At 35.7% G+C, this 24,024-nt stretch overlaps 3 protein-coding genes across 4 annotated transcripts in view; 2 read left to right on the top strand and 1 right to left on the bottom strand.

Annotated features, from left to right (window-relative positions):
* LOC135682236 (integrin alpha-6) overlaps positions 1-6,394 on the top strand; it is a 33,731-nt gene extending 27,337 nt beyond the window's left edge. The window contains exons 30-33 of the mRNA XM_089113151.1: positions 1,985-2,104; positions 3,619-3,723; positions 4,952-5,077; positions 5,751-6,394. Of these exons, the coding sequence (XP_088969277.1) occupies positions 1,985-2,104; positions 3,619-3,723; positions 4,952-5,077; positions 5,751-5,864 (465 nt within the window). The 3' untranslated portion in view covers positions 5,865-6,394. The remainder of the gene's footprint in view (positions 1-1,984; positions 2,105-3,618; positions 3,724-4,951; positions 5,078-5,750) is intronic.
* A 1,321-nt stretch (positions 6,395-7,715) lies between these two features.
* On the bottom strand, positions 7,716-10,560 carry LOC135682245 (uncharacterized). The gene is made up of 3 exons (XM_065197043.2): positions 8,804-10,560; positions 8,625-8,696; positions 7,716-8,227 (listed from the first exon to the last, which is right to left on the bottom strand). The coding sequence occupies exons 1-3, from the start codon at positions 9,224-9,226 to the stop codon at positions 7,940-7,942; spliced, it is 783 nt and encodes a 260-aa protein (XP_065053115.2). The 5' UTR covers positions 9,227-10,560; the 3' UTR covers positions 7,716-7,939.
* Positions 10,561-10,848: 288 nt separating this feature from the next.
* LOC135682241 (ciliogenesis-associated TTC17-interacting protein) lies at positions 10,849-23,714 on the top strand. Of its 2 annotated transcripts, none has more exons than XM_065197038.2 (12): positions 10,849-11,021; positions 13,422-13,510; positions 15,216-15,280; positions 16,154-16,274; positions 18,387-18,442; positions 18,622-18,708; positions 19,029-19,089; positions 19,468-19,577; positions 20,792-20,913; positions 21,326-21,405; positions 22,811-22,890; positions 23,399-23,714. In XM_065197038.2, the coding sequence occupies exons 1-12, from the start codon at positions 10,981-10,983 to the stop codon at positions 23,579-23,581; spliced, it is 1,095 nt and encodes a 364-aa protein (XP_065053110.2). In that variant the 5' UTR covers positions 10,849-10,980; the 3' UTR covers positions 23,582-23,714. The 2 variants fall into 2 exon arrangements, with proteins under 2 accessions (XP_065053110.2, XP_065053109.2); XM_065197037.2 differs by having other exon boundaries at positions 10,850-11,021; positions 13,419-13,510.
* Positions 23,715-24,024: the final 310 nt, after the last annotated feature.

Genomic DNA, 24,024 nt, shown 5'->3' with positions numbered 1-24,024 from the left:
TTATTAATGAAAATGCCTTAACGAGCTTTTCCTTTAAATGTGGAAATTAGATGAAAAACCTCAACATTCATAAGAGCACTGTAACTTGTGATAGAAAACAGTCTTCCTAGATTTCAGCATCTTCCGAATGATTATCAAATCCACAAAACACGTTATTATAGAACAGTTTTATTAGTTTTAAAGTTTAAACTTTATTTTAGTACCTTTTCTTTTAGTACGTCTTTTTTGTAACTGAAAAACTTTGCTTTGAGGAAGATCGTTTTAGGATTTCCAATGAAATAGAAAGCGTTTCAGGATTATTTTTATTTGTTTCTTTGTCCTAATTTTATTGTTAGCTTTATTCACATATTTATAGGTACCGTGTTGTAATATACCATTTATGGGCACCCTGTTAACACATTTATAGGTACCGTGTTGTAAAAGGAAGAAGCATAACTATTTTTCATCTCCGAGACTCCTCGAAAGTATTAAAGTCAGATGTTAATCTGAAGGGTGCAAAAAATTTTCAGAGTGAGAAACTTTCGGACAAAGAATTGTCCGAAATTTATTTGTACGAAATTTAGAGTTGTCCGAAAGTTTTTCATGCCAAAATTTATTGCATAAACTGTGCATACCCAATGTAAATGAACTGAAGCAAATCATGTGGTTTCTGAATCTATATTCCCATTACCAGACAAAATGAAACGAAAGTTAGCAGGTCAGGTTTTAAAAATATCGATCTACCAAAAGACTAATATCATCATCGTTCGAATGGTCAACGACAGTCAACGTCTCTAAAAGTTCGGTACCGAAAATTTCATAACAATATCATATTTTCAGTACTCAGAGTTTCTCCCAAGTTTTTCAAGAGCTCAATAACAATCTCAAAAATATACTAATTCATTTATTCGAAATGTCAAAAATATGTCCGAAGATATTTTCACCGAGTTTTATTGTCCGAAATTTTATCCGCTGAAAATTTTTGTACTTTATGTAAGGAGAAATTTGTATCCAGTTGCGGATCGAAAGTAATGTGGAAAGAGGAATGGCGCGTTTGGTTAGTACAAACGCTTCATTGTGTCGTGCTTGCGTTTTCGTACTATTTTGAAATTTTTGTTGTACAAAAGGCAAAATTAGCTCTATATTGGATCAACAAATTTTTCAGCTACACTTTTGAATCGCGTGATGAGAAAAATCGAAGTATAAAGAAACTTAGTTGATTGCACTCAGCTGTTGTTGTTTTTCGCAGTAGCAAAGTGTTGGATTTGTATTTTTGTGGGACGTGTTATCAAGAATTATCCTAGCGGTTTACGAACTAAACTCGTGTCTAGTAATTACTAGGTGCAAAGAACGGAGTCAGTTCGTGGCGGGAACTGGCGATAGGGCGTAGAGCTGCAAACAGCGAACTTTATAAGTCTGAACAAGTGGTATGAATCTATTACCTAATAAGGTAGACTTGCCACAGGCATGTTGATAGAAAGAGGAGTTGGAGTGATTCTTTGATAAGATTTTCATCGATGTCGTATTGATTTTCGTTATTGCAAATGCCCACTAGCTACCATTATGATTATCACTCGGTGAGTAATGTCACCGTGATATGATTATCACAAATTTGTAACCATTGCAATGCCATTGTGATCTTGAAAAATGATAATAAAGAGGACATTTAGTCTGATTTCAGAGATATTCACAACGTCAAACCTCTCCATTAGAAGGAGGTTGGACCACTGGCTATGTTCACCAGATAAAGATATACTAATCGTAGAGCGTTAGATATATTTTCTGTGGTTCAATATATAATAGAGATCGTGTCCATAAACAATGATAAAACAAATGTAGTCATAATAATAATGACAACATTGGTCATCACGTATCCCTGTTCGACCTTATATCAAACCTTCTATTTTTCTATTGTTGACGCCCGGTTTTTTGTGCGCAGGGATACATTTTGAGCTAGAGTGCGAGTAAAAATGTTTTTTTCCTGATTATGTGTGGTCTCCTTTAGGACTGCCGCAAAAAGACAGCCAAATGCACGTCTTTCACATGCAAGGTCGATGATTTCCGAAGCCGCAAAGGAGTCCAGATATTAATCAGTGCCAGGATTTGGAATTCAACATTACTCATGGTACGTTCGCTTGCATGCTTCCTCTTAACGATTTCTACCGCGCGGTGTTTTCATTATGTCAGCTCATTTATTTCAATAACCGTCTTCAAATTTTAGATTTTCAAGGCAAGGTACTTGTGTGGACAGTGGCGGATCCAGACTGGGTTCCAAGGGTTCTGGAGCCATGTCAAATTTTTATTAAGACAGATAACAACAGATTTTCCTTTAATTTCGATCAAATCGCAACGAGCCCTAACGCCAAATGGGCTCTTGTTCCACAGCCTTTGGTGCTCTCTAAATATGGTATTGAGAAAGAAAGGACCCCTGTCGTAGCCATGGTAATCTTTTGTAACATAGTGTATTCCTTGAAAGGAAGGAACCCTGTCGTAGCCATGACAGCTCTTTGTACCATATTGTATTTTTTAAGAAAGGAACCCTGTAGTAACCATGGCGAACCCTGTAGTAACCTGTAGCAATCGATTGTCCTCGATTGTTTTTGCAACAAACAAAGGAACCCTTTTGGAACCCAATTCACGAAGTCATTGGAACTCATTTCAACCGCTATAGAGTAAGAACTTTATCATGATAAAAATGGACTAAGACTTTAGGGAATGGGATAAGATTATTTCATGTCCCATTTTTTGCACTTTTGATAATTAGGCCTGTTTGCTATATATGCTGAGAGGTTTTGTCTATCGTTATCCATTCTTGACACATTTGCTGAATATTTGAACATTTTGCCTTGTTTGTTATTTGATAATATGTATAGCATGCATTTTCTCAAACCTTGCAACAGTCAGTAAGCTTATCTCCTGCTGTATGCAGCTTAAGAAATTTTCTAAACTCCTCTGTTTGGCGAGAACTCGAAATCATTCTTTTAGAATTCACGATGACCACTTCTGGCTTTGGTTACAGACTGAATTTTCTTACATGCCCTGGAATCAGGCTGAAATTACATTCAATCTTGTTGAAATTAAATCTTGCAATCGTGAATCTTATCAAAAAGGGAAAATGGGCGTCGCCCAACTTTGGGCAAAAGTCAATGGCGCTGCCGGAAAATATGGGACCACGCCCATATCTGAACCCTGTGAACGTATTTATTGGCGATGCAAGAAATATTTTAAGTCAAGTTTAAGGAACAGACCCAAAATATTTGCGGGTCGGGCTGAATGATCATCGTATCATATTTTAGAATTTTTTATGATTTCTCTTGAGGAGATAAATGTCAACTCGACTTCTTCTTAGCCTTCTAAGCTTTATTTTTCTTCTTAGTATTTTCTTATTCTTACACTATATTATTATAGCTAATATTTTATATTATTTTGGCTTATATACTGCCAATTTGATCGTTATTCAAGTATTCATGAGGATACTGTTTTCAGCTGGTTGCGTTGAATGCACGGAGAACAGTTCTAACATAGCATGTCTTTTTATTAATTTGTTTAGACATTTGTATATAGCACAGCTGCAGTCTCCTTTTTGTAGGATATTAGGAAACATCAAAGCTTCTATTTCTAATAAAATGATTCTTTCAGGACTACAAAACTCAGACACTAAGCGTTGTATCTCATGCAAGCGTCGCAGTTGGTTCCAATGCTTCTTACATCAGCGATCCAAATATGTTGAACAACAAAGCCTCGGTAGGGTGCTTTTGTTTTTGTCCGCCTATAGCATCTTCCATGAAACTGTTTAATGTACTTCTGTATTTGATTGAAAGTCGTGGCTTCCCGTTCCCAATTTATACTAGCTTGAAGAATGACCAGTGTCGAGTAGAATGTTCAGTTTTTGGCTACCTTGCTAATGAATTGTTGTTCAGCGCTGATCAGTCATGTTTGATTCGACCAAAAACGTCAATCAATTTTCTTTTGTTAAGAGGTATCGTTGAGCGATATTCAATGCCCGCTCAAGCAGAAAGTGAGACGTTACACGCTTGTTTTTTTTAGCTTGCTGTTGTGATGAAGTTTAGGTCCACGTAATGTTGTAAAGCTATGTTTTTATAGCCCCTCCTTAGTGATTAGCACACTCCATAATGACCCAGATAGCAGCTATCTTACGCTTGCTAAAATGATGATTGACAATAAAAAAGTTTTCTCTGTGTTTCTTTCTAAGACTCTCTAATTCTTCACGGGCACTCATTTTTGACCCATTAATGATCGTGCCTGGACCCCACATGGCTAGATGAATTTACCCTTCGAATTTTGAAAAATAACACCGAAGAAATAAGACATTTGGGTACTTTTTTTTGAAGATATGGCTTCTATATTCACCATAATCAAACGTCGTTTTTACTGAAAAATCAGGCTGTTTTTACTTGCTGAAATATTTGCTGGGGACCTCATTCGGGCAATGCTACAACTTGAAGTTCTTAAAATCAGCGACACTGTACTTTTTTAAAGTAATGGTGCCTCGTATCAAGGAAAAACATCGTTTAGTTCTTTAAGTTTTTGCTTTATGTGTAGAATATATACCAGGCCCCATGATTTAGTTCTTTAACGTCTCGGGCATTTCTGTCCTTTGCCTTCTTTAATGATCCCATACGATTTCAAGCCAATTTTCTATAGCCTCAAGCTCAAGGTCGATAGTTTTTTTTAAAAAATACATTTGTCGCCAAGCTTCACCATATACTATACAGTTTCCTTGATATGCCAGAGTTTGCGCATAAATTATTTATAATACAACCTTTAATGGCCTGATCATTTTTATAAGAGTTGCCTTTGTATTTCAAACACAGAACTAAAGATCGCAGCTCTTTTTTCCACCACAGAGTGGATTGTACGTTTTATGATAGGCCATTAGGTGATCCAATTAAGCAGTATTTTGCATTAAGAAGTGACCAGTTAATCAAGTTGGTGTTATTTCTTTCACTAGGTATTCACAGTGTTGTATTCTGAGGCACCCAAACCTGTGAAAGAGAGAGTGGCAGTTTGGAAAATAGTTCTCGCTGTTCTTGCAGGAATCATCTTGCTCGCTTTACTTGTGTTTGGCTTGTATAAGGTAAGAATGATTTCGTCCCAAGTCTTTCAATTTTCGTCCCAAGTCCTTCAATTTTCGTCCCAAGTCCTTCAATTTTCGTCCCAAGCCGTTCGATTTCGTCCCAAGTCGCTCGATTTCGTCACAAGCCGTTCGACTTCCTCGCAAGCCGCTCGATTTCGTCGCAAGTCTTTCGATTTCGTCACAAGCCGTTCGATTTCTTGTTAAGTCTTTTGATTCCCTTCCAAGATCGTAATATTCCTCCGCGAATGTTTCAATTTCTTCCCAAACGTTCCATACACCCTGAAACAATTTTTCCCAATTTATCGCAGACGATCGCAGATCACTCAATCCAGCAGGTTTTCTTTTGGTTGCAAATACATGATTCGTATCAGAGATAAAATATTTTCTTCCGAGAATTGTTTTTCGGTCGATGCACCCCGAATTTCGAAACTGGAAAGGGCTCAAAAAATGTTTGTTCCAAAATTATATTGTACATCGCTTTTAGTATTCCGGGATGGAAGAAAGCGAATTTTTCGTTTTGAACCGTCGGTATGGTCCATTTGATGTGCATTCTTCATTATTATTCAAATCGAACCTTCTTAACTGGAAGACCCTTTTCATTTAAGTTTTGTTCAGTATTCTTCATTTTTGCTGTGAATTTCGTAAACTTATATGGCAACTTTCTTTGTTAAAGCTTGGATTCTTCAAAAGAGGTGATAAATCAAAAAGCAGGAAAAGTAAAAAGCACGAAGCATATGAAGATGATGATTTACTGGACAAAAAGGCAGCAATGGATGATCAAGAATAACTGTGGATGAAATCACCATGCATTCTCTCTTTTAATCCCAACCAAAAATTGAAACTGCCAGAAACATGCTACAGTTTTTCACACTTCATTGGAAATTGTTTAGCCGTTCGAAGACGTAGGTTCAGTATACAGCTGTTTTTGTTTGCTTCATCCATTTGCTGCAGTACATCTTTTAAAGCTTACTATATTTTTCAAGTAAACAAATATTTGACTAATGCATAACGAAGTATTCCGATTTCGCTGAACTTAAAAATTTAACTGTTTAATTTTCTATTATCCTTTGTTTTTATCTTAAAAATACATTAAGAATAAACATTGAGGTTTGAAGTGATATGTAGTAAGGTTGGATACACATCAAAAGAGGCAGGGTAGTTTATAGGTAGAAATGTATAGAAATGTAGCATGCAAACACGGTACTGTGTAAATGCGTTAATTTTAATTAAAGATTCAACGTGAACCTTGTTATGATTGTCAAGTACGTACATTTAGAACGAAAATGGTTAAAAGCTATTGTCAAGATCAAAGAGATACTTTAGCTAGTGTTTTTTTTGGAAATCTGTTATACCTGTTGTTAAGATGTTTTAGGTAGTCGAAGTATACCTGTCAAAACAACGTTGTGACGTGTTTTAACCAGACATTTATGAGATTATTTTCGAATGACGAAATCCCAAATGCAGGTGTACCAAAATGATAGTTAGCCTCGATTCGGAATTCGGCATAACCTCAATCTGATGCTGGAAAATTGATGGAGGCCCTCTCTACTACTAAATATCCGGCTTAAAAGCATTAGGAGAAATCCATGCTTGGGTTTTCTTGTTAGACTGGATTTATCGGAGAAGCATAAAAAGGCGTTATAGAAGCGCTTACTTTCGATAAATTTGTGTACTGTTTTATAATCGTGGAGTGGTGACAGTGACTACTTAGAACCTGTAAACTTTTAATTATTTTTCTTCCAGTTTCATACTTTAATTACATAGCCTTGACTTTTGTGATCATAATTACCTCAAAATTAGATCATTAATTTTCTATTTATTGTTATTTATAGCATATTAGAGATTGTATTAGATTAGTATCGATTTCTTACTTCGGAATAGTTCCAACAAAGTGAATTAGTAGTCCATGTGCTCTTCCTGTTGACTGCAAGACCATTTCCCCTCTAAAACGCGGAAGACTGGGAAAAAAGTTGTACATCAGCTGTCTGTTCATGGGGATTCCTACGTCATACCGTAAAACACACCTGTTGCCCGGAGCCGACTTCGCCAAAATTAAAAGTATTTTCTAATCATGTATGTATGATTGACATTAGTTGATGTAAATCTTCACGTTTTTCTTTAGGAAACGCAGATTTTTATCCTAAATAGATATGTCTACGTTCATCGTTTCGGGAAAAATTAGGCGTTCTTCGTTAAGGTTTTGCGCAGCTCCTCAAAGTCAATTAAACTGTTAATCTTTCCATAATAGTTAATACTGAAAGTAATTAATACGGAACACCGCTTATCATAGTGTTAGTCCTTTTATGATTGTTTTTATGAGTAATCTCTAGGAAATACAACGATTGCCCCCTCTTTGCAAGCCATCTTGTATCTTGACTCTATCTTTTTTATCAAATTCTTGGATGTGTTACGTCTAATAATCTGTATATTAAACGCATAATTGATGTTTTCTTCTTTTAAATAAATTTGTGTTTAGCATCGTTATCACGTATTACAAACATAATTTGTTCTTCCTCAGTTGTAACTTTTTTCTGTGCCGGCTTCATGAGAAAATGCTTTTCATCATCTGGGAGATGTTTTTGTTTAATGTTTTATCAACATGACATAATTTTTATCTATTAAACTGTCTACATGTTATTGTGTTTTAATCAAATAAGACACACCATGTTTTATAGCTAAACGAAACACTATAAACGAAAAGGGATTTTGTTTCAAGATAATCAATGCTGAAAGCAAATGCTACAATCTACAATTTCAAAATTCGATGCCCAACAACAAATTAATTTTTATACTGTTGCCTGTTGGGCTGGTATCCGCTAATAGTTTCACATTTTGCGTTCAAAGGCGCAGACAGTTTTCCTGCTACAGTTGTTGTTGCGGATGCTGGAACAACTTTTGAAGCAGTGTTGGTCTTGAGGTCGTTCCTTCGTAAATTCTGAGTTTTTCCTCCATCTCAGTCAGGCATTGCATCAACATTTGTATTAAACGCCGATCAACCATCGTAATATCTTCGTCCCCTTGGCAATATCCACTCTCCTCAGTTGCTAGCTTCTTGTTAGCTGTTTCTGGCTTTGCACTTACCCCCATCTCAGCCGTCTCGATTCTCTTCGCTATTTTATTTACCGTCCTTCCATTTGAACTAGAGTCGTCCTTATGCAGAATCAAGAAGTATATTCACAATTCTGTGTGTTTTGCAATTTGCCAATTCGGTGTAACAAATTGTATGGTAGAGCAGGAGTGCATGTAAAATCAACGCTTTAAAGTAAAAGCTATAAGATATAATTTCAAATGGAGTCGAGAACCAATGGGATGTTGCTTGACAAATTATTGGGGTACTCCCCCTCAAAGGCCCCCGGTTTCCACGCCACTGGGCTATGAAGTCCCACTCTCAGAATTTTGAAACTATTTATGGTAAAATATCCTTCCAATTTCACAATTTTAAAGGCAATCTATCGAATAAAAAGAAATTAACAAATGACCTCCTCTATCAATGCCCCTGTTGTGAACAACAGTAGTGTTAGCCTGCAACCCTTTATGAAGCCCTCACCTGATTTAAGTGGTCCACGTCTTTTGTCCTTGAATCAGTACCCAAGGTCCTGGTATCTTTCTTAATGACGACCTAAACAGTGCAATTATATCAATTAAGAACTGAAATGTACAATTTAGATGTTATAATGCAGACAAGTTATGGTAATACAAGAAGTTTATCAAAGAATACGTGTTCACCTGTGGGCTTGTTTCGATATTTTCTTTAATGAGCCCATCTGAATCACCGAATATTCCTTTATCTTGGCATGTATTTTTTGACACTGTGAATTTCTCTGCAGTCTGTCCTTGTCCTGCATTCATGGTTTCATTCGTATCTCCATTTCTTTTCTGTACAACGGAATTCACAGCAACTGCCACTGTCTCTTGGTCGTTCGTTGATCTGATCTTGCACATTGCATTTCCTTCATTGTCAGTGTTTGTATACGTATCTTTATTCTCTTGCCTGGCGCTTATTGAAGTTGACACGCCCAAGCAAGAATGGCATATCTTATCATGTTTGCCATTACTATTTTGATACCTACCATAGGCCCATTGCAGTGCATACGTCACTGCGGACCCGCATGCCGCTGCTAGCAATATTGAAAGTTTTCCCAACTGCATGCTTGAACTTTTGATGTCAGATGTAAAGAAACCAAAAATGCTTAGCAATTTCACACTCACTTTGCAATTTGAACACTAAACTAACTATTGCAAACAAATTTTCAGCTTTATATAATGCTGGTATAATTGTGACGTCATATTGATAGGGTGAAGTCAAATTATCAACCTATCACTATTTCATCCCATGTCCTTGCGAAGTTTAGCAACTCCCTTAATTTTGCTCCTTGCACCCTCCTTCTTTCTGGTGCTACGCTTCCTTGCCCTTACTTTGGCCCTTGATGGCAGGCGCTCCTCCATTCAACCTCATTACGTTAAATTCAACACGATATAAATGGGAGGAGGCAGTTGAAGACAGGTCATTTAAGCTAGGGACGGCTCAAATCATTCTCATAATTGATTGCAAAAATCATTCTCATAAGTGACATATTGCGAAAAAGGCTATGTAGATTGCTTTTTACTTGTGACAGATTGGAAAACCCACAAAGTTCACCAAAGTAGACCTGGTATGCTGGTATTTAGGCTGCAATAAGGAATAAATAAGTACCAACCAGCAACTGTTTTTCTTTGATATACATAAAGGCAGACAAGTGAACAATTTTAGGGTGAAATTTAAAAGACCAACAAGAAATAAAGTCTCAGGTATAAGAAATATTTTTGACACAGATACTTTGCCTGGATGAGAAGAAAACAAAGATGCCAGCCAGATTTCCAAAAGTAAGAATAGAATCGTTATTCCTAATTCCGGAAACATACACGACAAACAAACTTCACCAGTATCAGCTCAAAAAAGGCCAACAATTTGATACAACCAAGGATCCCGTCATACAAATGTTGGGGGGTTGTGCTTATTATGAAATTCCTCCAACCAAACATTATTATTCAATTCATCTCTTTGCTATTCAATACGACTCCTAGGCTCTGGTACTGAAGGTTGTATTCGGATAAAAGTTCATAGTTACCAAAATTAAAGATTACCCTACATTTTAGGGCAATGCCAGGGACGCCGGAGCACATTTTGGAGTGGCGGAGGGAAGGGGGCTCTAGACAAATAGGCAAACTTCTGTGGTAGTTTTCACCAGAAAAAAGCGAGGGATCTATAGCCCCCAGCTCCCCTGGCTCCGGCGTGCCTGCAGCCCCCTCCTCCCACTAAGTATAACGCTTTAAAGTACAGCCATTTTATTTGAGATAAAAGAAGTCACTGACCCCTTGCCGTTGAAAACTCAGTACATGCGCTAGACAACTACTGTTTCATTCTCGCCAGGGGTTTCCCTGATTCACATGAATCAATCGGACAACTAATATTTCCTATCTCAACTGTGACGTCACATTGTGAGGCGTGTTGGATCAGGACCATGCTTTTTGAAAGCGATATCGCAGTTATTCTTCTTGTTTTACAAGAGTAACTTTAGTAAAAATCTTGGAAAATTTAATTATAGGAACAGGTGACCAGGAAATAAGAAAGAAACTGTTTTTAGAGCCAAATTACGTCAAAAACATGACCTAAAAGTGGCTTTTACAAGTTGTCTTGGTAACCTAACCAGAACAATGTCCATGTATGGTATCAGCCAATCAGTTTATTGTATTCTATTGACGTCAATGACCTCGTATGCAAATCATAGAAGATGCCGTTCTTGTGTTGCGGGAAACTATCTTTTTCTGGATAAACGGGCTCTGAGGTGGAGAACTTTTAATCTAATGTTCATATTACAAAGTTTATTTACGGATGTTTGAACTTATCCCGCAAATGATGAAATATGGACAATTCCGAAGAATTGAATTCAATTAACATGGAGAGGTATGAACCAAATCTTTTGTAGAATTACATACTTAGCTTAGGCCTGTAAGGAAAGGCTTGAAAGGCACATATTTATGAAATAATTTTGCTTCACCATTGTATGCAAAACACATTAAGTTCGTGAGATTATTTAGATTCTTAAACGTTTAGCCTTGGGCTCTGGCTTAATGTTGTCGCGGGAATTTTTGTGGAGAGGACCCTTGCCAGTTAACTAGTTCGCGCCCCGCAAAAAGAACGGAAATGGTAAACTTCTGTGATCAACAACAAAGACGAAAACAAACAACTAAATCGAAAATGGCAAATGTTTAGTCATGTTTCTGAACCAAGATGTAGAAATGAATACACTACTTATTTTCCGTTTTTATCAAGTGTTATTTCATGAAATTGATTAAACATTAAAGCGTGAACAAATAATTAAGGTAACGAAGAGTTCATAAAGAATCACAGGTTTACTCTAATTTTTTTATTTTTATATTTGATAATCACAGCAAACGATAATCCGGCGCAGCAGATTTTTTTCTATATTTTGCTATAATTTGACGCAAAATTTTCTCGCTGAATGCTTACAATTTAATGACTTATTAACGTTAGCCTAGAAAGTTGTTTGTTTAACATTTTCACCGTTAGACGCTATGTTTTAAACCTACCTTAGAAAAACAATGTCGATTGTTATCTAAACGCAGCATATTAAAAGTAGCAGCTTGTCATTTTATCGATTTGCTCTTGAGATTTGGAAAAAAAGTCAGTATATCTGATGCAAGTTTAAAGGTGGGTATGGGAAGGGGAATGGCGGTGCTTGGGACATAAAGAAAATTTGTAGACCACGCCCCTTTTACTGTTAGGAACGCTCTTTTACCAACAGCAATGGCTCCAGCTACCGATTGGAGTGCTGATCTTTGGTATTATTGTGACAGTTTTAGAATTATAGATAGAATCACATTGTTTATGAAGATAAAAGATAATTGTTAATTGACTGCAATTTTACTATTTTGGCATCTTTTCAAGAGATTTATAATTTTAATGTGCTCACAACTAATCACATGATACTCAAAAATCAGGCCTAAAGATTCAGTTACAGCAAATTTTTATTTGAAGAAAACAATTGAATGCGGATAAAGAATATAAACATAATCTTTAAGAGAAAACATCAACATCAGAATGATGAGTTGAAATATTATAAATCATTGAATTGTTGCCCCTCCTCCCACCCTTTCAATGAACCCCCCCTCAAAGCAGGAAAAGTTAAATGAGCACTGCTGTCAAATTAGCTGTCTTCCCCTTAATTGCGAATAGGGTCTTTGTTTATGAAGAGGATGGTGAGAAGTTTGATTATGATGAAAGCAAAGAGATTTCTTTTGACCTTGTGTAGAGAACTGATGTTCCACTTTTTAACAGAGCTATGAGTACACAAACCCCTTTCAATAACCTAGTTTTCTTTTTGTTTTTTGCCATTTTAAGAAGTATATAAGACCTTATGATTTGTCTTTAAATTTATTACTACCAAACATCCAAAGGTAGTTTTGAGACACTGAGAAGCTATGCATATCATGCAGGTCCTTCCTCTCCATGTATACACCTCTGTCTGGTATTAGAGGGTCAAATTGGGTCATGGCAGGGACGGGACTGAAATTTCAAATTGTCCACTTTGTTTCTCTGGCCATTTGGATCTAGGTTTATTAGTATTTTATGGTGTTCAAATTAAATAGTTGTTTATTAGGTAACAATCTGGGCAAATTTTTTATCGCATTTGTTATGCTGAGACCTTTCTTGAAAAGTTGGAGTGAATAAAAGCATTTTACTTATAAGTGGTAGCATCTGTCCTTTTGTTGAATCTCTAATGGTGTAAAAATATGTGGCATATGTTAAGCCTTGCACACACTTGAGATATCAGCTGAGCTGAGCTGAGCTTGTGACTGTTAGTGTAACCTGTTTCCTCAAGTGTGCAGTGTCCTTTTCTCAATTTTCCTCTTGCATGCCATCAACGCAGGATATTCAACACTGTTATGCATGAGTGAATATTTCCATGTTGAATAATTTTGTGCATGAGTGAACATTTCCTCACAGTGTGCGCACACTCTGTGCTCTCAGTCCAGCAATCAATGCAAATTCACATGCATTCGGACAAGTTAATTTATGTGTAAAAGGTTGCATCTGTCCTTTTGTTGAGTCTCTGATGGTGTGAACATTTTTGGCAGATGTTAACACTTTGGCTCAAGAAAACGAAACCTTCTAACAGGATGTTTTACCAGCTTTTTTGTTGTGGATAACAATGAACTTGGTATAAGCTCTTTAGAAGGAGCTCCAGACTTTATTGAAATTTTTGCTGACAATGTTGTTGAGCAACAGGTTTCATCTGTTTGGTAAATTTGTAATATAAGTAATTTACTTTCTATAAAGAAGCCAAGAAAATGACATTGAAAATCAAGAGAACAAAGAAGATGATTCTCCCAAAGCAAACAAGGCAGCCTTGAATTATTTAGAGTCTATTGGTATGTAAAACTCAATATTACTTTTACACTGGCACAATTTAGGGCAATGCTTGAATGGTATACCAATACTGCTTTGTTAATTTATGAAGGAAAAACAAGCATAAATTAAAATAATTTTAAAAACTGCTTCTTCCTGAGAGTTATTGAATACAAGAGTTTGAAAGGTAAGACACCTTCATACATGGCGAGACACTTGCATACACTCCGTCGTAGCAGCCTTGCTAGAAAGAGCAATTTTTGTTTCAAATTTAGAGTTGAGCTCAGGCCTTTCCTGGAGAAGCAGGCTATAGCTGGCGTCCACGCAAAGCCGCGCAAAATAAAATTGCGAGGGCTTTTTCTGCCGGCACAGTTTTTCAAACCAACATTCTCATTTAATCCTTGCAGCTTAGCTTCCAAATGTTTGTACTACTTACCACTAAATATCAGGGTGTTAGGGAATGAAGAGAAAGAGGTCTTACATGTCTATGTGTTTATCAAGTGGCGTTATAAATAGAAGATTTCCGTTTCCTTATATACCACATGTTAACAATTGTCTGCTAAAACTTGCAATGGAATAGGATAAGTGTTCGCACAAAAGAAATAGCATAAAAGTGTGATTAATACTACAAACAATTAAAGTGAGAAACACTACACCATGCTGTCAAAAAAGAAACAATTTCTTTTCAAGTCACAACATTCATATAAACTAGACATTCCTAAAAAGCCACATTTGACCAGCAAAACCTAACAAAACTTGTATTCTAAAAATGGTAAGTTCATCTTTTGTCTCGTTTTAAGGAGTGGTAATACAAAATTTGAATGTACTAATACACACAAAATGCCTTCTTAAGGTTAATAATGTTTAAAAAATTGGCAAGGTAATGTATTTTATTGCTTTTGTAAATACTCAATATAAAAAAATTAACAACAGTTCTGCAAGGGCTGAATAGCCCACGCAGCCAAACTGGCAAGGGCTTTTTATAGCCCGCATTGTTTTTTCCTGGAGAGGCCTGGTTGAGCTCTTCTGAGAGACCCAATGGAACCTTACTAGCCTTTGTGATTTAATTTGTTGCACATATTTACTGTTCTGAAATCTACAATAAACTAGAATGATTACATGCAACACATAACAACAACTGGGATTACAATTCCTAGGGCAGGGATACCCTGCCAGTACTAACTGTCAGATGTGTTGTAGCAGGTGGCATATACATCACCTATGTTACCACAGTAATAGTTTTTGATAGCACTGCAAATGGAAGGAAAAGTCAATGTTATCATTGATTATAAGGATATTTGTTCTTGTTATGGATAAATAATTATCATTTTTGAAACAACCTTTTTTTATGTTATAATATTTTTATAAATGTACAATCAACCAACTTATAAGCAATTAAGCTTTTGAAAAGGAATTGACATATCAACTGCAAGTTTCACTTTTTTGGAAAAATAATATGCTTGTTTTGTAACAGAATGGTCACTCAGGACCTTCCCAACTTGTAGACCTTTTTTAAATTTTTTTGAAATAACTGATTTCATGGAAAGGAATTTGCACAAAGAGGAGATTCCTGTATAAAATGTCTTTTCTGTGAATGTCTACTATGAAGAATACATGATGTTTTAGTTGCTAATTATCTTTTTGTACATAGCCATTTAATGTCAATTTTTTTTCATAAATGTCAGAATGTGTCATTATGTTTGAGAATTCATTATATGCTCTTTATAGATTTTAAAACCCTTGGCAAAACAGTGTTTACTGATTTTCTTGGAACTGTTTCTGATAATGGGAAAGTAAGTCATGTTTCTAAAATTTCCAGAGACAAGGCAGAAAGATATTATACTTACAATTTTTGTCTGCCTCTCTACATTATATCAAATTTATATATAGTTGCAAATCCAAATATATTTAGACAATAAATTGTGCTTCAAGCATCTTAATTTAGCCCAGATATGGTGCGGCTATATAAGTAACATTGTATCAATTGATTTATAACATAAAAGTAATTTTATCTGGTTATGTTGTTTATCATTTAGTCTTGTTTTGTTGTTACCATAGTAAGTTGGCTTTAATTAGCCTTTTCTAGCTATTTTGTTTATGCCAACTTAAAATTAAAGCATAAGAAAATGGTCAACAAAATTTTGCAACCTCCAAAAATCTTTTAGATCATAGGTTAGCACCATAGATTTCTTGTGAGCAATAATATTATTGCCAAAAATGTTAGGTATGCAAATACAATTTATCAAGTCATGCCTAATTATGAATATTTTTTTTTAAAACAATGTGATACTTTAAAAGCAACTTCATTGAAAAGTATTAGATAGTCCTCCCCTTTATTTATATACTAAGTCTATTTTTATAGCCTTAGTAATATTAAATATTGTAAATTAGGTTTGGTTGGTAAATTTCTTTTGTTATTAATATTATAACATATTCATTAGCGCATATTCATATAAACAGGTCAGGTTGAAAAACATATATGTATGAACCTTTAACCTATATAAATATTATAAAATGAAAAAATATGAGAAAAAAAAATATAAGTTTCCAGAAAACCCATGTGTCAAATTATGTTTTTGGTGCCAAGTGCAAGCATTGAATTGCCAAATTATACATTAGTAATTACCATAACAATCAAATTTCAATTTGAATGATTGAATCCCTAGGAAATTGGCGAGGTGACTGTCACAGTTGAGGAAACTACCAGGGGTGGAGAAATATGCTACTTAGTTCATGCACATAGCCATGGGGTTATTGACAGTGTGCAATGTGGTACCTCTGTTACTGGTAAGTATATCCATCATCTGATGTAACAAAAAGCAATATATAGAAACCGTGCCCCAACCCTTGTAACAAAGACACTTCCTTTAATGTAAAAGCCTAACATGTTTAGATAGCACTCTAAATCTAGAGGTGTCTTGTTCTTTTTCTCCTTTTCATTGTTTTGCCTCTGTCAAAAAGCTCATGTATCATTTGGAACTGGAGTTTGAGGCAGATTCTGCCGGTGTCATATGCGTTTCGGTAACCTTATGCATTTCGGTCCGGGTACACAAACGCATGACCATTTTGGTTATGCAAAAACGTACTCAAGCATTTAAACAATAGGGTACTAAAACGAATGGTGGAAATTAGCATGCAAAACGGTCCGGGTACACAAACGTATGACCATTTTGGTTATGCAAAAACGTACTCAAGCACTTAAACATTCTGGTACCAAAACAAATGGTGGAATTTCCTTCTCAGTGTCCTTAAAAACTACCTTCGGGTGCTAGGTAGGAACAAATACAATTGGCATTGCACTACGATGAAATCACAGGATTTGAAACACATTGCGTTTCACAATGTTACACTTTTGCATAGGGTACCAAAACGCATATTACACCGGCAATGTAGGAATAATAATTTGCAAAAGGATCGTGAATATATACCGAAGTCACAACCAAATGCAGACCAAACATGCTTTCATTCTAGATTGCACTGCTTATTTTTTCAAGGCAAAAATATGTAGCGAATAAATCTAGTTAGGTTAGGCTCCTTGAGAGAGTCTCCCAGAACCAGAATCAACTTGGCGGTACCAGGCTCAGAAAATTTCATGAAATTCGGTACCTTCATTGCAAAGCTTAGTTCAAAGAGAGTTGATAATATTAGGGGTATGGTGTGGTTGCAATACCAGGTGTCTTGTTTTCCAGGAAGCCACTATGATAGGTGTTGGCAATGAAACCAGGGTGTGGTGATTCGCATAAAGCCTCGTTTCCCGTCATTATGTTCAAATGAAAACATGACAACTTGAAAACAGCTTCTAACACATAATAAGCCAGTTACTGTTCTGTGTTTTATAGAGGGGTGAAGAAAAGGGATTTCAAGATCAGGTGTAATATATTCTGAGACATATGCCATTGGGCCATGATGACTTCCTTGTCACTTTGCAAACGAATACAATCACAATGATACATTCCACAGCATTCTATTTCGAAGCCTTTTTATTTTAAATGCTCAAAAGAACATGCCATCTGCAACCATATCTTTTCTGGATGCAGATTGTCAAGGATGTTGGATAAACTAGAGCAACCAACGTGACAAAATGTATTTTTGAATGCCATGCGATTTTTTATTAACACAAATTCATGGATATCTAGAAAGTTGCTCGTTTGGTTGACGTATTCTCGTAAACTGTGGTTGGAACTTTATATTAAACTTTGTATATTGGTTTCAGATTGACGTCATCAACAACCCTCCGTGAACTACCGCTTTCAATTTTAATTGTTTCCCTTCAAATATTTAAGCTTGGGTCAACCTAAGATGTGTCGCAACTGTTTTAACACATTAGAATAAAACTTATGATCGTGCTCTATTCATGTTTATCAGTATATGTCATGCTTTTGTTATTCAGGACATAGGTGTGTTATTCAATGTATTTTTGCGATAACCAACCCCCTCCCCCCGCGGCCACCGTGCCTGCCTCCTTAAAGCTACTGCTACACAGGGAAGTAACTAAAGGGGCTGGAAAAAATTTTCTTAAGTTGTGTTACATGCATCAACCATCTCTGCAACTTGCAATGTTTGAGGCTAGGCAACTGGAAGACGAACAAAGAATGTTTGCCTGCACTTGCATCGAACGCAAGATTGTAACGCAAGTTGCGAAAGACAATGTTACAAAGTGCAATGACCATGAAAAAACCTGCCAATTTGCAAAAGTGTAACTATGTTTTTACATCAGACAATCCGTTGCAAAAACTACGTTGCAAAACACAAAATTGGTATGTTAAACGGTGCAATCAACCGCCAACTTGTGTTGCTACGTCGCTCTTACACAAGTTGCCCGCAAATTTCTCCGTGTAACAGTACTTTAGCAGTATAGCAGTTGAGTGTTTACTGATGTTTGAACATTTTTATTTTAAGCATACGTTGGAAGAGGTCTGGTCACGCTCGAAGAAACCAAACATGAATATATGAAGGTAAATAGCAAGTATCAGTGATAAACTTCAATTAGCACGGCAAGCTACTAGATAAACACAATTAAAATCTGACTGCTTGACCAAAGCTTTTTCCAATAGAATCAAATTTGATGTTTTTTATTGATTACGAAAATTTCTTGGCTATGGGCCACAGATTTGACTGTTTTGTTTTCTTCAAGGTGCCGAAAAAGCCACGAGACAGAAAAACGATACTTTTAAAGCAAGGCGGCCAATTTTTGTTAAAAAGAATTACAACCGAAGGCGAAGTAAGATATTACTTTTTTGCCCTTTTAACTAGCCTTTTGAATAAATGTTTACATTCTATTTAAAAACATGAACGTAAAACATTTAAAACATTTCCCAAAACTTGAACGTAAAATCGTAGCCAAAAATATTTCCTTATCTGCACTTAGTTTCCTTTGTCTTTTTATCATAAAATATGGCTTCTTATTTTTCCGAAGTAATTATTACAAGTGATTTTGAAAAACAAGTAGAAACGTATAAAATATGCGAACATTATTTTATAGTTATTTTTAAACTTAATAATTTTAGAAATGCTCATTTGTTTCATGCTTGTTTTGTAAAGGACCACCAAGAAGACGAAAAGACTTTCAGTGCAACAAACATGAAGGGCTTTATATCAGAGGGTTAGATCTTTTTCGGTTGCTTCTCTCTCCTTAACGTTATCCTCTAGATATTTTAGACGCTTGAAAGGGGGCAAGGTTTTTTTTTGACCAAAAGTTGCCGCTCCGATGATAAATTGAATAATACTTCTAGATATTTTTTTAAAGCTTCATATGAAAGTACTTACTTGAACCTTTCTTTTTTAACATTTTTGCCCGTTTTCTTTTCTCATTGTACCAATATTTTGATATTCCGGCTCAATGTTTTGAAATAGCTGAGGGTTAAGAGAAAATGTTCGTTTAAGTGACAGTTTCATCCTTTTCTCGTAAGAATATTCTTGATCTAGCTCTCCTGGACTTATTCATTATCTGGTAAAACTGATGGCAATTTCTTTACTGAAGGTTCAAATGTAATTTTGCAAAGAGTAATTGCAATCAAGCAGTTAGTTCCACAAGAAGACGCGGAATTCATCGCACTCGATTCAGAAATGAAGACCTGTATTTGCACATATGTGAGTTCAGTTGCACTTTCCATAAGCAATCTAGCAATGTCAGTTGTGACGGAATTACCAAGTCCCGCGCATTTTGCGTGAGTTTCGCGCATTTGAGAAGGAAGGAACAACGTATAAAACAATATAAATAATTAGTTTAAGAAAAGACCTCACGCATTTAGGGACATAAACCTGACGGGTATGTTGTGGCATATTGTGTAAGAAAATAGTGTTTAGAGCTGATCATAGGAATTATCTTCGAATCAAGACTGTTTTTAACTGATAGAGCTTTTAGAAGAAAGCCCAAAACTTCCAAATTTGTTGAAAGCAATCGAAAGCTGCTAAAGTGGCTTGAGCCGCCTGTCAATAAACTTTTGACCAATCAATAAACATGAGAGTGGTGCTACGCTTATTGATTGGTCAATTTTGATTGACAGATGTCACTGTAGTAAATTATCTTTCGATTGACTTTAATGGTCTAGCTGAGATGTAAACGCAGGGTTTAAAACTGAGATGTAAACGCAGGGTTTGAAAATGAGATGAAAACGCAGGGTTTAAAACTCAAAGAACAAGACACAAACAGCATCGGTTATTATCCATTGGAAAGCGCGGAATGACTGTTGCCTACCATAAATGGCCATAATGACTAAACAAGTTTTTTTAATGAAAACATGCCTATCTTCAAAAATGATTCTTTCGAAGAAAAAGTATGTTGAGAAGATTTAAAAGTGATCTCAAAATCATACTGGTGTTAAGACTCATAAACGGTATCAATTGCTTGGGAATTGTCTGAAAATACTCTCTCATTCAAAAGCCAAGGTTAATAACCAATAGAATGTATTGATGAATGTATTAATAACCAATAGATGAAAAATTACAATAAACCGTAAACGAATAATGCAACTGATTTACTATCGTTGTCTTCCACTTTAGATTTTTCCTTATTAATATATGGTAATTTTTGCGAGATCGAAAGAATGGCTCCAATTATCTTTGTTTAAGCAATGGTATTTTGAGGGATTTTACTGAGAAAATACTGATACCTCACAAACTCTTGACCAAATTTTGCAGTAATTCTGATTGTTTTGTCTTTTGCTGAATGTTTTATTCAGTTAATTCAATAACTTCTTGAACAAATGTTACAGCTTCTGATACACATTTTTTTGGAATTTCGATCTCATATCTATATACTCCCCTTTGCAAGTTTATAACACAAATTTTTTCACACCATAAAGGCACGACTGGAAGACAAAACACAGACTATTGAAGATCAAACTGTGGACATGTTTGGCGTTGAAAGATCAGTTCTTTCTAGTGCTAGCGAATCTGTTTGCCGCTCGTACTTTTTAAGAGATGGGTAAATTATTGTCATTTCCTTTCTTTGTTACCTTTCGTCGTGCATTTGATTGTTCTATTATTATAAAAATTATTTAAGGTTGGCCTTCCTTGATTCAATAACCCAAGTATGTAGTATGCTAAATCGCTTATGATGTTGATGAGACAGACATTGTTTCATTTGATTGAGTACCTTGAGGAGCGTTACGAGAATTCAATACACCATTTATTGAGTTGCCTAATCATTGAGTGTTGCAGATTAGGTATTGCTTCATACAATTAGCCATTACCCAGCGACAGCAGGGTCACAAATAACATGGGCACTCAGGAAAACAACGATTTAGTAGTTTTTGTATTTGATCAAAATAAAATGAAGTATATTGTGCAAAGCTATTATTTGTATTGGGAGAAAATATTGATAATTTCTTTTTTAGACATTTGAGTTTTCGGAGTACACAGGGATACCCAGCGACCATGCGACTTTTGCGTCTGCCTCGTCCTGAAGAAGAGGAAGGTAAGTCTCCATAGTGTTTGATTATCTAGCCCCTTGTCTTCTTTTTTCATTCTCTGCTCAGAATATACTACCAGCAACTACAAAAGAAAAGAATTCCACTTCGTTAGTAAAGAATAGCCACTTTTATTCAGTAAATTCAGTTCTAGAAGATTTCCTATCTCTTATCATGGGATGTGGACTAGGCTGTCATGTCCGCCATTGCCAATCGCCACCCCCGACAGGCCTAATCTGGACAGGGGATGGCTTCTGGAAACTCGTTTCCCCACTTATGCTGATAAAAATCTCACACCGTTGAGCACCAAACCCTATAGAAGATGGTGCAAAATAATAAAAAAAGCTCTTTAGACAGAAAGAAGTTCAAACACCATAAGCCAAGAAAAACACCAGCATAAAGATGGCAGGAGGTTGGCTATGAAGAAAAAACACCTTGAGAGGGCGCTAGGTGTTTCCATTAATTTAGCACAAACCAAAGCTTAAACAGCTTTAAATACTCAAGATTTGAAAAAAAGAATACTCTACCATTGAAGCACATTGGCAAATTTACGAGACCCCACGGTCCGAGAGAACAAATTTACTCATTTCGGACAATATGTCACCCAAGAAAAACAGAACCAACAGACAAGAACCCGTTCTTAGAAATGATAAGCTAAAGCGAATTGATTCACCCAGTGAAACTTAAGTGGACAAACTCCAACGTGGAAGTAGCTCTGATAAAATTTCCTTGATCAGCATTTCCATTCTAAGAGGGACTATATTTATATTACACGAACAATGTGTTTACATTCTTTTATCGTTACTTAATTTTGTGAAATCTAAATGAGGTATTTCAGTTACTTATTGAATAATGTTGAAACACAAGACGCACTGTTTTGGTTTTCTACTTGGCAGTAATAGCTTGTCAATTTTGATCTTTGAATCAGATGGCTGCGCTCTCAAGTTGTTATGGTGTTGTTTTGGATTTTATGCAATCAAGTATTAAAAGACTGCTTGATACATGAAAATTGTTTAGAGAATAGTATCATGAGGAATATTCCATGTTCAAATTTTACTCCTCCAGATTATATTCTATTATAAAAATTGTCTCCATGTGGGTCTCATGTTTTATCGCCATCTAATACAATTAGATTGATATTTTGAAATTTCAAGATTGGTGGTGTCGTCAAACATTTCATCCTCAGACAGGTATCTGATTTTGTGATGTCCCTATTTCATAGTAAATGATTTTTTATACAGTCCGTAATTCTGCTTAAGGCCCATCCCCACACTCACATCAGCAAAGAAGGAAGTTTGTTTTCCCTTGTAGAGATCAAAGGCCTGCACGCTGGCTTTTTGCCAAGTTCTTGTCCAGCCTTGGTAGTTTTGTTTCTATTTCTTAGCATCATATTTGATCTTTGCATCATTGCAGAACAAAAAACAACGATCCAACGGAAAACTCACCGATGGGAAGAAGATATGCAGTTTTGGTCTCGTTTTTTAGACCGAAAGGTATTTACACTATTCTGCTTTTAAAGAAATGCTAAAGAATCGCTTGGAATTCGTTTCTTTACTTATTATACGTTGTTTGATGTCAAAACAAGGATTTTATCTTGTTAAAAACTTCTCATACCTGCTTTCTAAGTCTATAATTTGGAAAGATTTGCCTGTTTTTAGATTCTGTTTAGAACCATGGCCTAAACAACATGGCATTGTGTATTTTGTTCTAGTTCCGTTGTCATGTGTTTTGTCAAATTGAATAAAGGAAGTTTTACATAATAATTCCCTGTATTACAAGATTTACTTTCATATGAGTCATGGTCGATTTTTTCTGATCATTATTAAATTTCTGAAAATTATTAGTTTTAATAAAAAATAATATTAAAACCACATATCCATTGATTTGTGGTTTTTAAAAAAAATTAAATTGATAGGTAAAAACGATCTCTTCTAGTACAGATGCTAACTGATATCAATAATATCAACTAGTTGGCTTTATGTGGCCTTTTTTACCTTTCAGGAGGAACTCAAAAGTGATCATCTTACATTCATACAAAAACATCCAGAATTGAAGGCTTTGATGTCCGACTTTTTGCAGTTCCTCCTGTTAAGAAAACCTGAAGACATTTGTTCGTTCGCAGCTAACTATTTCGAGGCATTCTCCACCGTAGCCCCAGCGACCATGAACTCAAACGTAAGATAGAAGAGCCTAGAGAAGCAAAGCTATATTGACTTGTGTATATAAACAGTGTATTTAATTGTTCAGTGTGTGCTCCTCATTTAAGCTGGTTGTCGCACCATAATTCGCATTAAAGACATATGAATTTGATGGTTTCTCTTTTCGTCTAATCTTGTTTTTTATCTGCAGTTTTTTGCCTCTGTCCACTTTGCCAAAATATGCAGGCCACCAGATTGATTTGAAAAGCATCCAGATCTTTCATAAAAAACTGCTTTTAAATTGAGATCAATAGACTGTTCGGAAGTGTGGCCGTAAATCATTTAGAAAATTGAAGAAAATAGTTAATTCTCTTGAAATATTTATTGTCTTTTTGGACCCTAAGGGGGAAGGGGATTTTGAAAAACGGATAATGTTGATAATTTTTTACAATAGAGGCGTTCACTTTTTGGTGTTTACCGTTGTTCACA

The sequence above is a fragment of the Rhopilema esculentum genome, chromosome 16 (genome assembly GCF_057945365.1).
Source record: "Rhopilema esculentum isolate cy_ngs chromosome 16, ASM5794536v1, whole genome shotgun sequence".
Lineage (NCBI taxonomy): Eukaryota > Metazoa > Cnidaria > Scyphozoa > Rhizostomeae > Rhizostomatidae > Rhopilema > Rhopilema esculentum.
Note: the sequence above shows the minus strand (reverse complement) of the source record. Positions and strands in the feature narration are given on the sequence as shown.

Coding starts and splice junctions, on each gene's coding strand:
- LOC135682245 (XM_065197043.2), bottom strand. CDS start 9,226: ATGCAGTTGGGAAAACTTTCAATATTGCTAGCAGCGGCATGCGGGTCC. Junction 8,697..8,803: donor ATATCGAAACAAGCCCACAG/GTGAACACGTAT, acceptor TGCACTGTTTAG/GTCGTCATTAAGAAAGATAC. Junction 8,228..8,624: donor ACGTGGACCACTTAAATCAG/GTGAGGGCTTCA, acceptor ATTCTGCATAAG/GACGACTCTAGTTCAAATGG.
- LOC135682241 (XM_065197037.2), top strand. CDS start 10,981: ATGGACAATTCCGAAGAATTGAATTCAATTAACATGGAGAG. Junction 15,281..16,153: donor CTGTTTCTGATAATGGGAAA/GTAAGTCATGTT, acceptor TTGAATCCCTAG/GAAATTGGCGAGGTGACTGT. Junction 19,578..20,791: donor AGACCTGTATTTGCACATAT/GTGAGTTCAGTT, acceptor CACACCATAAAG/GCACGACTGGAAGACAAAAC.